This window comes from Leptonotus elevatus, chromosome 19, assembly GCF_054856555.1.
Source record: "Leptonotus elevatus isolate MCC_2025b chromosome 19, RoL_Lele_1.0, whole genome shotgun sequence".
NCBI lineage: Eukaryota > Metazoa > Chordata > Actinopteri > Syngnathiformes > Syngnathidae > Leptonotus > Leptonotus elevatus.
The window spans coordinates 14,827,649-14,840,763 of record NC_141257.1 but is presented as its reverse complement, the minus strand read 5'-3'; the positions used below and the strand labels follow the sequence as shown (position 1 = coordinate 14,840,763).

General features: G+C 36.5%; 1 protein-coding gene across 1 annotated transcript in view; it reads right to left on the bottom strand.

The window, feature by feature from the left end:
• Positions 1–13,115, bottom strand: part of gatad2b (GATA zinc finger domain containing 2B) — an 81,138-nt gene that overhangs the window by 15,397 nt on the left and 52,626 nt on the right. The window contains exons 3-8 of the mRNA XM_086062757.1: positions 11,007–11,136; positions 9,701–9,832; positions 8,972–9,100; positions 5,518–5,676; positions 1,980–2,349; positions 336–538 (exon numbers count right to left, since the gene is read on the bottom strand). Coding sequence (XP_085918883.1) covers positions 336–538; positions 1,980–2,349; positions 5,518–5,676; positions 8,972–9,100; positions 9,701–9,832; positions 11,007–11,136 — 1,123 coding nt within the window. The remainder of the gene's footprint in view (positions 1–335; positions 539–1,979; positions 2,350–5,517; positions 5,677–8,971; positions 9,101–9,700; positions 9,833–11,006; positions 11,137–13,115) is intronic.

Sequence of the window (13,115 nt, the reverse complement as noted above, 5' to 3'; positions counted from 1 at the left end):
GTGACACCATATAAATAAATACATAAATAAAGAGCTTAATGACCATTGGGAAATAAAGCAGTTTTCCCCCCCAAATTGCAGCCTTTGCGATTTGAAAATTGCATTCTACTATGATGCAATTTGAATTGAATCTCTAATCCAAACTGAACTAAAACGCTTTCTAGTTTTACAACAGTTCAATCATATCTTTCTTATCTTAAGTGGCACTAGATGGAAACGAATAAATAAATAAAAATATACTATACACGGAAATTCAATGGAAATTAAATGGTCTCTAAGGCAACAAGGTTCCCTATAATGAGAGAAAATATTTTAACGGCCATTTTGATGCTGACCTGCTCTTGCTGCAGGGCCTTTACGAAGGCATTCTTCAGCCTGTTGGTGTGCTCTGCCTTGAGAGCCTTTTTTTGATTGGACATCATGCACTGCTCGCACAGGATTCGCCCGCTCTTCTCCTGCTTCCAGTGGGGGGTGAAATCAGTTCTGCACTGGGCACAGAAGAACGGCTCCATGCGGGAAAGCGTGCCTCGCAGTTTACCTGTGGATCAAAGTCGAGGAGAGCCGACTATAAACTTGCACACTAACATCTATATCAATCACATCATTTTTTGCGCATTCAACTGGTGGGTAATATTCATCTTGAGTGTTTATAACTTGACTTGCCCAAACTGGCTTCTAGCATATATTAGCAAATGAATCTGCGTAGTAAGCAATCTCTGATTAAAAATGTCAATATGCCGGAGGCGATCAGAGGCGTATAACAGTAGAGCTGAGGTGTGTATACTGTAGGTAAATAATTTCTAATTATCTTTCATTGTTTATTTTTTTTAGTATTAGTAAGTAATAGTGGTCTAATATATCAAATTTACGACGGTGTATTAGGAGGACCACGTATAATTATATAGTAGGGTTATTCTAAGAAAAACCTCGCAAATTTGCGAGAAAAAACTCTGACATTTACGAGAAATAAATTGGCAAATTTGCGAGAAAAAAAGTAATACATTTAAGAGGAATAACTCGCAAATTTGCAACTTTATAAAGTGACAAATTTGTGAGAAAAGAACCTCGTAAATTTACGAGAAATAAACTCTCAAATTTGCGACTTTAAATAGTGGCAAATTTTTGAGAAAATAAGTACGAAATTTAAGAGAAATAAACTCGCAAATTTGCGACTTTATAATGTGGCAAATTTGCGAGAAAAAACGAATACATTTCCGAGAAATCAACTGACAAATTTGCGACTTTATAAAGTGCCAGATTTGCGAGAAAAAAACTCAGAAACTTACTAGAAATACTTTTTGGTCAGGTTTTCAAATTAGGAGATAGTAATTGCTTTAGCAGAGCTTAACCATATGTTAAGCATTTGCACTTTGAAGCGTTGGGTACTGCCAGTGACAAAGACGCCTCGCTTTGCGAAGGTCCATAACCTGAGGATCAAGCATTTAAGTTAATTTGTTAAAATGTATATTTACTTGTACATTTATGTTTCCAGAATTATTATTTACACATTCATACATTTTGGTATTTTTTTGTACAAGTAGCTAAGTTGATATGCCGAATCTGCTCTTTTCCGTCACATTAACCAGAAATTAATCATTACGTTGGTGGACAAAAGTTAGCACGGTGTCCAGATTATAGCTACGCTATGTGTATTTTTTTTTGCAAGTTTCAGATTTTTTTTCTCGGAAATTTGCCACTTTATGAAGTCATACATTCGCAGGGTTTTTTTCTTAGAAATTAGCCTTCCTCTTAAAAAAATATTTATACGTGACTTTTTTAAATTTTACTTTTTTTACTGATGTTGGATTTGGCATTCAAAGGGGAGTGGCAACTTTTCACTAAAGATTATAGCTGGAGGAGGAGCTTGTGTGTGTCATGTGTGTTGACAAGTGGACAACAACCCAGCCAGTCGGCGTGTCACCTTTGAGTAATCATCTCAAAAGCTTTTCACAACCAGATTCATGGCTGGGGATGCTTACCCTGACTGTCGAGGACGCTCTGCACCACCTCCTCTAGCCCCACCATGTAGATAAACTCGCTGTTAGCCGCCGACGGCAGGAAGTGGAGGAGCGGTGCGGGCGGTTTGGGCGGCGGGATCTCCAGCAGCGTCTTCTCCAGCTGCTTTCTCAGGGCAAGCTTGGCGGCAGCCTGGCTGCTGGCTTGGTCCGCCATGGCATTCACGCCTCCGCTGGCGGAGCCCGACAGGTTGGAAGGGCTGACGGCCGAGGCTCCGCCCAGGCTGCCCGCCACCCCGCTGGCCCCTGCTGCTGCAGCTGCTTGCATGTGGGCCAGGTTCATATACATGGCGCTGGAGCCTGATCGCTGCGATGCTGCCACCTGCTGGCTGGCCTGTGTAGGAGACACAAATATTTGGTCTCATTAATGAGAAGCCTTTTGTGGCTTGAACACATGCAAACAGTGGTGGGAAGTATCTACGTACAAATATTTTATTTCTATACTTTTACAACTTTTTACTTTACATGCAAAAACACATATCTGCACTTTGTCTCAGTCTAATCTGAAAAGAAGAAAAAAAACATCCCGGTAAAGTGCTTTTTCTTCTTCTTCTTTTTTTCCCCCGTTCTTAGCTAATTTTGATTTTTGTTGTCCATTTGCATTAGCAGAACTTATCACTTTAGATGCAAAAACACATATATGCATTTGTCTCAGTCTAATCTGGAAAAAATAAAATAAATAACATTCGGGTAAGGTGCTTTTTTTTGTTTTGCAGTTATTAGCTAATTTTGATTTTTTTTTTGTCCATTTGCATTTGTAGAACATTTTTACTTTAGATGCAAAAACACATATATCTGCTCTTTCTCTCAGTCTAATCTGAAAACAAAACAACAAAAACCATCCAGGTAATGTGCATTTTTGTGTGCGCAGTTATTAGCTAATTTAGCTTTTTTTTGTGTGTCTGTTTGCATTATGTTTTTTTTAACTTTACATGCAAAAACATATATATGCACTTTCTCTCAGTCTAATCCCCCCCCCCCCAAACATTCAGGTAAGGTGCATTTTTATTTTGCAGTTTAGTTTGAGCTAATTTAGCTTTTTTTTGGGGGGGCTGTTTGCATTAGCAAAGCAATGTTATGTTAAGCTATGTTGTTTTGATGGCAATCCTAGCTAGCTTTTTTCTTTCTCAGTAATACCACTAATGCAAGTTTAGCGATTTTGTATGCAGTTATCAAAATCGATTATTATTATTATGTTATTGTTATATATATAATTGACAGTAAAAATAAATTATTATATTTGTACTTTTCCCCCCTGTTGCTTAAAGTAGTTGAATCCCAACTTCTATTTATAGTATTTTTTTCAAGCTTTACTTCCACTTTAGCAGATAGGGCGAGTACTTTCAACACATTAGCATGCAAATAAGAAAATGATCAGATAAATACAATGCCTTGATAAGTGCGCTCATTTACCACACCCTGTTAGACATACCGAACCACTTGATTGTTATATTTATAGTTGTGATATCCGTGCTGCCAAAAGAAAGAACGTGATTGTCTGCTTGGTCTAGACAGTGAAAGTGATGAGATTTTACAGCTCAGTAGATTCATCACTTGCTTTAACAAGGCTGAGCAATTAAGGTTTCAAGGCCCATCCCCACTTATATTGTAATAGCGTGTAAAAAGTGACAGGGCATGACTCACTTCTGCAACAAAAAATACTGCCAAAGAGATTAAGTCACATTTTTCTTTGCTAGTTATATCCTCCAGAAAATGTTAAAAATTTCATCTTTTCAATCACTTAAACTGAGATATTGCTTGCTTTCATCAGTGGCATATTAGATTGCTCTGCCACAGTGAATGGCTCAAACCTGAATCTTGCTAGTCAAAAGGAAACACTTAACATTTGAACACTAATTTCATTAACTTCTACTTACACATTTTCAGGGAGGCCATTTTTGTGGCCTTCCAATTGGAGAGTCATGAAATAGATTTTTTAGAATACATGTATACACCTTATTCTGGCCACTTAAAAAAATATAAAAAATTTACACCCTCAGGTTCTGCGATTGATGACCAAATTCCTCTCGTGTGTGTTCACTTCCATTGATCCAATACGTTCATTCATCTCACACCGCCATATTATCAAAGATCTGAATCACACTACATAATAAGCATTAAGAAGGCTCTACGGAGGCGATCAGTATAATTCAAGGAACCCCTAATGTATCCTCTTTTCTTTTTACTACTCACCAGTGAAGTTTAAAATTGATCATATATCAACTAGATTGTAAGTGCAGAATGACTTATCAAATAATAGACAATTTATTTTGTTTTTGTCATTTGTGATTGTTTTAATTTGGCTGAATTTTCATTTTATTTAGAGCAGTATTAGAAGGGGAAGTCAACCCAAAAATGTATTAACAATAATATGTTTTATGCAAGGCTCAGGTAATGACCAATCACGGCTCAGCTTCAGAAACCAGGCGAGCCATGATTGGTCGTTACTGAGCAACTATGATGTCATTTTGTCGACGGCAAGTGGCAAAATGGCCGCTCTCTAAGCTCAATAAAAACAGATATAGATTTTGCTGCTTAATTTATATTCCACAAATGCAATATTAATCTGAAAGTCTTGCTTATAATATAGAACATACTACTGTTAAGACAATTCTTGGGTTGACTTCCTCTTTAATAAATTATTTAATAATTATTTTTAATTCTTTGTAATTAATTATTATTATAATTAGATTTTTTTTAAATACAATTTGGGCAGTTTTTAAATCTACTGTAATGTGTGCTTGTATTGCTTTTATTGTTGCATGTACTGTGCACTAAGATACATTTTATAAATGTAAAGTGCATTATGAATAAAATGCATCATTATTATTAATTATACTGGTTCATGGTCATTACATATGATGAAAATCTGATGACTTCCTCACAATAAATTATACAAGTAACAGTGTTTTATTGAGCAGATTGAGTAATTTCAAATAACACTGTTGTGAACATATGTAATCTGTGACACGTCATATATATTTGACTGTGAAATCGAAAAAGCATCTTGTTTGTCCAAACATTTCTCCTGCCTCGTTTCGATCTCTAGTGGGAGGGGCTAACGTGGAGAGAGGAGAGAGTAACAAGGACACAGAGGTTTGAAAATAGTGAATAATTAATTATCAAAATAATACTCAATAATTAACAATACATAAATTAATTAATCAATACAAACAAATTGGTATTAATTAGTTTGCATTTTATTGTAGTATTTATTTATTTATCTTCTAATGTTATACAGTACACAGTAATTTTTCATCATGTAGTTTGGTGCAAAGAGCAAATAGCATTGGGCAAGATTCTTTAGGGTGCAGCAACATCCCCATATTTATCTGCAGTCATGGTGACTACAGAATTGGAATGTGTGGAAGCCCAGTGTGTTGTATTTGAACCAAATTGTATGAATTTTTTTTTAAAGTTTTTTTTAACGATGGTCTTTGGTCTATATTCCACTTTGTCGAAGAGACTTACTGAATGCACTTTTTTTCCGGGTAAGTCTTACCTGCTGGTAGCTGACTGCGTTGCCCATGCTGGAGCGACCCATCCCGGGTTTGGAGAGCCGCTGTCCTTGCAACGTGGCAGGATTGGGGGCTATCACTCGCTGGGACATGAGCATGGGTGGCAGGTTTGAATTGGCCCCTGACCTGATGACTGTGTGACCCTGCAGAAAGAGAGAGAGAGAAAAAAGATTTTTGTCTGTAGGACATACTGCGGGACACAATCAAAAATCACATAAAATGAAATTGTTGTCATTAATTTTTTTCCATGGTCCTATTGATGACTAAATAGAATACTGTACTGGAATACTCTTTGGAACTACTTACTAAATGACCAAAACCTGCCCAAAATATTTAATATATCCAAAAACCAAATAATGCCTAGCTCAGATGTGTCAGAAGTGGCCCATTCAGGGAGTCTTATTTGGCCTGTGAGGACAGAAAAACCAACTGCAGTGTTTCACTAAAATTAACTGTTGTTGATAATTTTGTCCACGAGAGGGCGCACTGACCACCATTTAAATGACGTTCTGAAATCTGAGTGTTGCTCAGGATTTGATGCAATAATTTTTTGTTAGGAAATTTCAGATTACTCAGCAATAAAATAATAATAAATGAGAATATTTTCAAAATGTACTTGTAATTATTTTCACACACAAAAAAAAAATGGAAATATTTTGACGTAATTGATAGATTATTAGGCCAAGTGGCCCCTGAATTAGAAGGAGTTTGACACCACTGGTCTAGCTCACTACAGTAAAGAACATTCAGTATAACTAGACAAATAGACAAAACTAGACAATCTGATTTGATACTAGACTTAGTGCAATTTCTGGAGAAATTGTGTGCGAATGCTGAAAAGCTGAATGCTATTAGCTGAATGCTAAGATTTCAATGCATGCGCTTATGAAGTAAATTGAAAGATAAATGATGTGAAAATTACACATTTTTAATTGCAGTTAAATGACAAATGAATATAAAGAAATCTTGAACTGCAATTTGATCTTTTCTGATATGATCGTAAGTTGGTATCGAACCATCGAATGTACTAAAATGTGGTCCAAGCGGGGTTTCAACCCAGGTTCTCTTGCTCTAAGCACTGACCTAACTTGACTTGTTCAAATTCATGGCTAATTTATTTTGAAAAGCGTCATCTAATGCTGAAAGCTAACATGCATTTAATCATTTCAGTGAAATTATAATCAGTTTCCTAATCATATAGTCAATTGGTATACAAGTTAACATTTTCTAACACATTTAACTTATTTTATTATTATTATTATTTTTTTATAACTATAATGCTTTTGCGAATAGTTTTCCTTCATTTATTGGTAGTACAAAAATTACAATTGTGTTTTGCACAAAGTAAAGTAGTGGATGACTAAAATGTACACAAGTCAATTGACCTTAAAAATATGAATTCAAAATATGGTTCAGTAATAATTATTCAATTTTAATAGCCTTTAAAAAGGTAAAAGTTCTATATTCGAACATTGGCCAGCAGCCTTGCGCTGGGACCTGCGGGTCATAGCTGAGGGGTTTGTGCAAAAACATGTACTGGTAATTATTTAACTAAAGCCATTCCTATGCCTTTGAACCAATTCACAAATAAAATAAGGTACAAGTATGTCAGTCAATAATGCTCACTTTTGTTGTTTTTGCAAAAATAGTCATCATGATACTTTCTTGTCTGCAGGAAGTCTGCATTTTTGACTCATCACTTTTTTTCCCGTACACTTTGAATACAATTTCAACTTTTGGGCTGCTGGAAGAGGAAAATAGAGAGGGAAAAGGAGGGTATGTGGAGAAATCTCAAAATGGAAACTTTTGACCACTCAAATCTATTTTTAGCCAGAGTTCGCTATGCCTAGCAGGTCACATAGACACCTTCTTAAAATAATCGGCTAAGTAATTTTTTCAGGAAACACAAAAAATTAAACCATTTGCATCATAAGGAGATGATTTAGACAAAAAAAAGTGCCCAAAAAAAATGACAGCCAATTATTTTAATAAGGTGGTGATATATCACAATGTCATTAGGGCTAAATCAGAGGTGGGCAATCTTGGTTCTCGAGGGCCGGATTCCTGCAGGTTTTGGATGTTTCTTACTTCCAACACAAGCTGATTCCAATCAACAGGATCATTATCAGGCTTATGCAGAGCTTGCTGATGAGCTGATCATATATCAGCTGTGTTGGAGAACATGCAAAACCTGCAGGACTCCGGCCCTCGATGCCCACCTCTGGGCTAAATAATACATTTTGAGGAACAAATGCTACACTGGGCTTTATAGGTCATTCTAAAATTATTTTTAATGTTATGCATCAAAAGTACTAGTGGTATCAGTACTTGGTATCAGTGAGTACTCAAGACTTCGGTACTCGGATGTCTGAAAAAAAGTGGTCTCGAACATCCCTAAACAAAAATCCCCCAAAAATTCTTTGCAGCTTTCCCCTATACAAAATTTTGCATTTTGCTAGCTACAAAAAACAAAACAAAACAAAAGACAATTTGTGGCACTGGTTAGTAAGAAATCAGCAAAGGTTGTCTTTGTATGACCACAAGGTGTGAAACATTGTAGCTTCTAGTTTGTGTTATTTTTAAGAACAATGAAGCCCTTCATTTTAGAAAATTGAATGACAAATGCATTCTTAATGCTAAAGATATCGCTAGTACAGTTTTTTTGTTTACCTTTAAAATTTTACTCATTATGATCCTTCAAGGGGGAAATTTAAATCACACTCTGCTGTAAATTGTTGTGTTTACACTCAAACAGAAAATTATGCACTTGTGGGGACGGCGGCTTGCTCAAGGGTGAGTAAGTGAGTGAATTAGTGTGTTTGTCGTTCATTATTTAATGAAACTGACACAAGCCAATTTGCAGCACTGAGAGTGAATGACTCGACAGAGGAAGGTAATAGTCAAATGTCTGTTGTCGGGTGATGCGATATACAAAGAGGCCAGCAGAGGGAAGTCAGGTCTTGATGAAGCAACTAACAAGCCAACAGTGCATCATAGTAGATACAAAATGAGCTGACAAGACAGCACACACACATGCGCACACACTGAATATTTAATACAATCTCAACATGTAATGGAGGAGCAGAGCTACATATTACAAGAACAAAGGCTTCCAGCAGGAGATGGGCTCATTAGCTCTCTCTCACACACTCACACACTCTCAGAAACACACACGCACGCGCACGCACACGCGCACTAAAATTCATTATGATCACAAGGTCTAAAGCAGATACACAATTGGATTTCTATCTGCTACCATTATATAAGGCTGTACACATAGTCACCAATTGTATTTAAATCTAATTCATTGACTTTGAAGTAAAAATATTAGCATATTCATAATGAGGAGGAGTTAAGCATATAAGGTGTAACAGTTTTCAATTCTGTCAAACTTGTCTTTAGATTTGGGTTTAGGAATGTCACACAATGTGCACTAACCTGTGCAGTCCGGAGGTTCTGGGGCTCCGGGTTGTGCATGCCTGGCCGTACAGGAAGCTTCCCCAGTCCAGGGGAGCCGTGGATGGATGGAGGATGCCCAGAAGAGGCGGCATTCTGGACCACCGAAACCTGCACACAATGATCAGAATGAAACCAATAAAGTCACACAATAACAGTACTTCTTTGACACCAATCACGACTTCCTACTAGCCAGGGATTTGGCGCCATCTTTTGGCGTTACAGAAAAAGCCCCAAAATAATTGAATACGTGACATTTTTGGTTAATAGCTGAAGATATATTCTAGACTTTACGGATATGACTGGCTTGATCGGATCCGTTGATGTTTTGCATTTCATTTTCTGATTGGCCATAATGTGTTTAATTTGCACATTGATCAATAACGTCACCGATCATCTCCGTAAAAAAATTAGATAATAATAATAGTTTTTAAATTTTGCAGTTGGGTTTAACTTTAAAAAGATCTTTGATTATTGTCACTTATTTATGTATTGAAATAATGTTGAAATATTGGAAAAAAAACATTTCAATCAATCAATCAATCAATAAAACAAATAACATGCTACTGATGACACAGAATCAAGTGAATGAACATCATTTTCACAAATACTTGCATTTAGAAAAAAAATGCAAATGTCCTAATATGGAATGTGATCACTGTCAACTAATTAATGACAATTATTTGCATATGAAAGATGACCCCCTCTGACCTTCTGCACCACATTCTCCTTCTGCATTTGACTTTGCCGGAGCTTCTTGAGCAGCACCAGGCGAGCCTCCTCCAAACGCAGCTCCTCTCTCAGAGCTTTGATCATCTGCTGCCTCTCTTCGCCGGTCTTACCCTACAACATATCACATCATTTCACAGATTCAACACAAACTGAACTGTATATATGGACTATGGACTATATGCCACGGAGGAGGCGGGACTTCCGACTTCCAAGTTTTCACCCATCAACTTTGTTTCTGTTTCCGGTTTGCGACGTGTGGGCCACGTCCCAGTACTTGCGCTTCCGCCTTTATGCCCCTCGGTTGTGTGTCGAGTGTGTAGTGTCTGTCTCAGTGTCCGAAGCATTTCAGATAGCCGAGACGCCCTCCCGCCGATTAGAAGGAGCGCCTGGTTCAAATGTGTAGCATTAGCGTATGTCATTCTGGTTATTCTGTTGTCCCTAAGCGTCCTTAAGTTTAAGCTGTTTAATGACAGCGCAGTTGGAGTTAACTGTAAAACTAAACACACTACGTCCACTGTATATTTAAATACAAAAGATGATTTGTTTTTAAAACATTGCTAGCCTAATGCTAATGCTAAAAGCAAAGGGAGGATCCCATTCAAATGCTAACCGGAAGTTAGCATCAACTTCGGGAGTGTTTTTCCTTCAAATAACGAATATCCACACACAAACGTTGTGCGAACACATACCCACAGGTGAGATAACACTACGCAAAGGCAGAAATTCTTCCCAATGTGTGAAAAACGATTTATTTTAATAGAATTCAGTCGCAACTTTCTTCTGTACTCACTTTAAGTGTGTATGCCATGGATGAACGGCATCTTATTTATAATCTTATTTCACTTTCTTATTGTTTTTTTCCCCCCATTCTCCTTTCAAGTTATATTTAAAGATGTCACACCCATTGAAAATCAATGGGGGGATAATTTTATGCATTGTATATATATATATATATATATATATATATATATTTTTTTTTTTTCCGATTAATCTGTATTTTTTCTGACAAAAATTGGTATCGGCATCGGCCTAAAAAAAAAAGCATATCGGTCGGGCCCTATTTACTATGTAAAGTGCCATGCAAGACTATCTATTGACGCAATGTCCTATTAGCACATGAATTATCTTGATTAATCCCGAACAATTAAGGCGGGACTTTTGACAGCCCTCACAATGATGTTAATCAGGGTTAAAACAGATGTGCAACACAAAATTAGTTAATTAGCAAATGACTTTGCTGCACGCCAAGTGTGTTCTGTGCTTGTCGGGGAGGAAAGCGTTTTACCTTGAACATGTCCAGGTTTGCATGGTTCAGACGCTCTTCAGGGCGAGGTGTTGCTCTGGGACTGGATGCCTCGTTGTCTGACAGAATGATGACGTCTGGGGATGGAGTTCGTCTGTCGTGGTCTGTGTCGCTGAATGAGAGAAAAAAAAAGTTGACTTTGAGTAACAATTTTTTTCCCCCTCAATATTGCAATTGCGACTTAACATGATTATTTTTGGAAGGTTCTCTCATTACTTATTTTTTTGTGATAAATTAATCTATTACATTAAATATCAGATTTATCATACATAAATGTTTTGGTCTTGTAATCTCGGCTTACTCTAAAATAATATAATATTTAAAAAAAATAAAAAATATTACACTGGGGAACAATTTTTGTTGTGTTAAATGGCGATTCTAAAACTGATCAGTTTTTCTCTAACATCAAGTTTTGAGCTATAGGATCAGTTTTCTTAAAAAATAAGAAATAAATGTGTATGAATGTAAAAAAACCCCTAAGATGGAATAGTAAAAAAACAACAACAACAAAAACCTAGAAAATGCTATTTCTGTTTATTCATGTGAAGGCTATGATGCCGAATGAAAACTGTGGAATGATTTGGGATGATATTAATTGGCATGGAATGCTGCAGAATGACCCGGAAACAGCGGAATAGTTGAAAGTTAGAATGTTTTGAATCGGTGAATAAATGAAGAAATTATAGCAGAGAAACCAAAAAGGGGTAGGGTGTGAAGAATCAAGAAGGGAATGGACTAATAATGATTCCTAAAGTGAAATGAAACAGTTGAATGTTTTGAATGTCACTTTGAAATTATATAAATGTGAAATGCTGAATCTGCCATTAGGAATGAATGGGGGAAATTAGGATAAGAAATCGGGAAGTGTGGGTAAGGCGTGAATATTTGGAATACAAAAAAATTAATCCTCGAATGGCATGAATATTTGGAATATGTTAAAATTGGAATGACAAGAATCAGATGAATTATGTGGAAGTAGATAAGACAGCCTTCACACAACAAAAAAAAAATGCATATAACAAAATAAAATTTATAGCTAGGATGTTTGATACCACTTTTTTCAGTCAGATACCAGCACGAGTACTCAACTCTTGAGTACAGTTATTTCTGGATTATAAGGCGCACCTGACTATAAGCCGTGCTAGCTAAATTTGGGGAATACTCGAGTTTGTTACGCATATAAGCCGCACCCGACTATAAGCTGCGGGTGTTTTAATGTTACCGCATTGGGTTACCGCTACTTTCTTTCCATAACGAGAGCACAAATTGTCACTCCTATTGTATTTGGGCTCACTTAGTTTGTTTTGCTCTGCCTGACGCTCTTGCGCTTTCTTTATAGTGCGCCCCCTTGTGATCTGATATATAAGCTGCACCTTTGTATTAGCCGCAGGATCGAATGCAAGTGAAAAAAGTAGCAGTTTATAATCCAGAAATTACTGTAGTTACTGATAACAATACCAAGAATTGATACCACTAGTACTTTTGATACACAAAATTTCCCCCCCAAAAAACAAGGACAGATAAATTTAAAGAAACCCCTATATATCTCAATATAGCATTTTTCCTTGAAATGTCATGATTTTTTTATTCTTCTAATTTCTAGATCACAATCGTAAAACACTCACAAGAGGGCGTCCGCCATTGCAAGTAATGATACCTTAAAATAAGACTGGTATTAGCACCGATATCGATACTGGTATCGGTACTCGCCCCTACTTACAACGATATACAATACACAAACAAGTTGCCACGTAGCTTTAGATAAATGCAATCAGCTAATAAACCCAACAAACATTTATTTAAAGGTTTCATTTATTCAAAAATAATTTCTGTGCAAAATGTTCAGACAACAATAATGTCAAAAATGTGTTTTAACATAAACTTAACATTCATAGTTTTTTCTTAAATGCCACAATTAAGTAGTTGGTAGCTATTGTAAACATGTCTTGTAACGCACTCATCCAGCATTCTGCCACAAAATTACAACTTAGAAACACATTTGAATGTTGAATGAACAGAACATAAGAACAGCTTTTATTAATCCAAAAGACAAAATTGGATTTCACTATTTAGCCCATTTTCAACGAATTC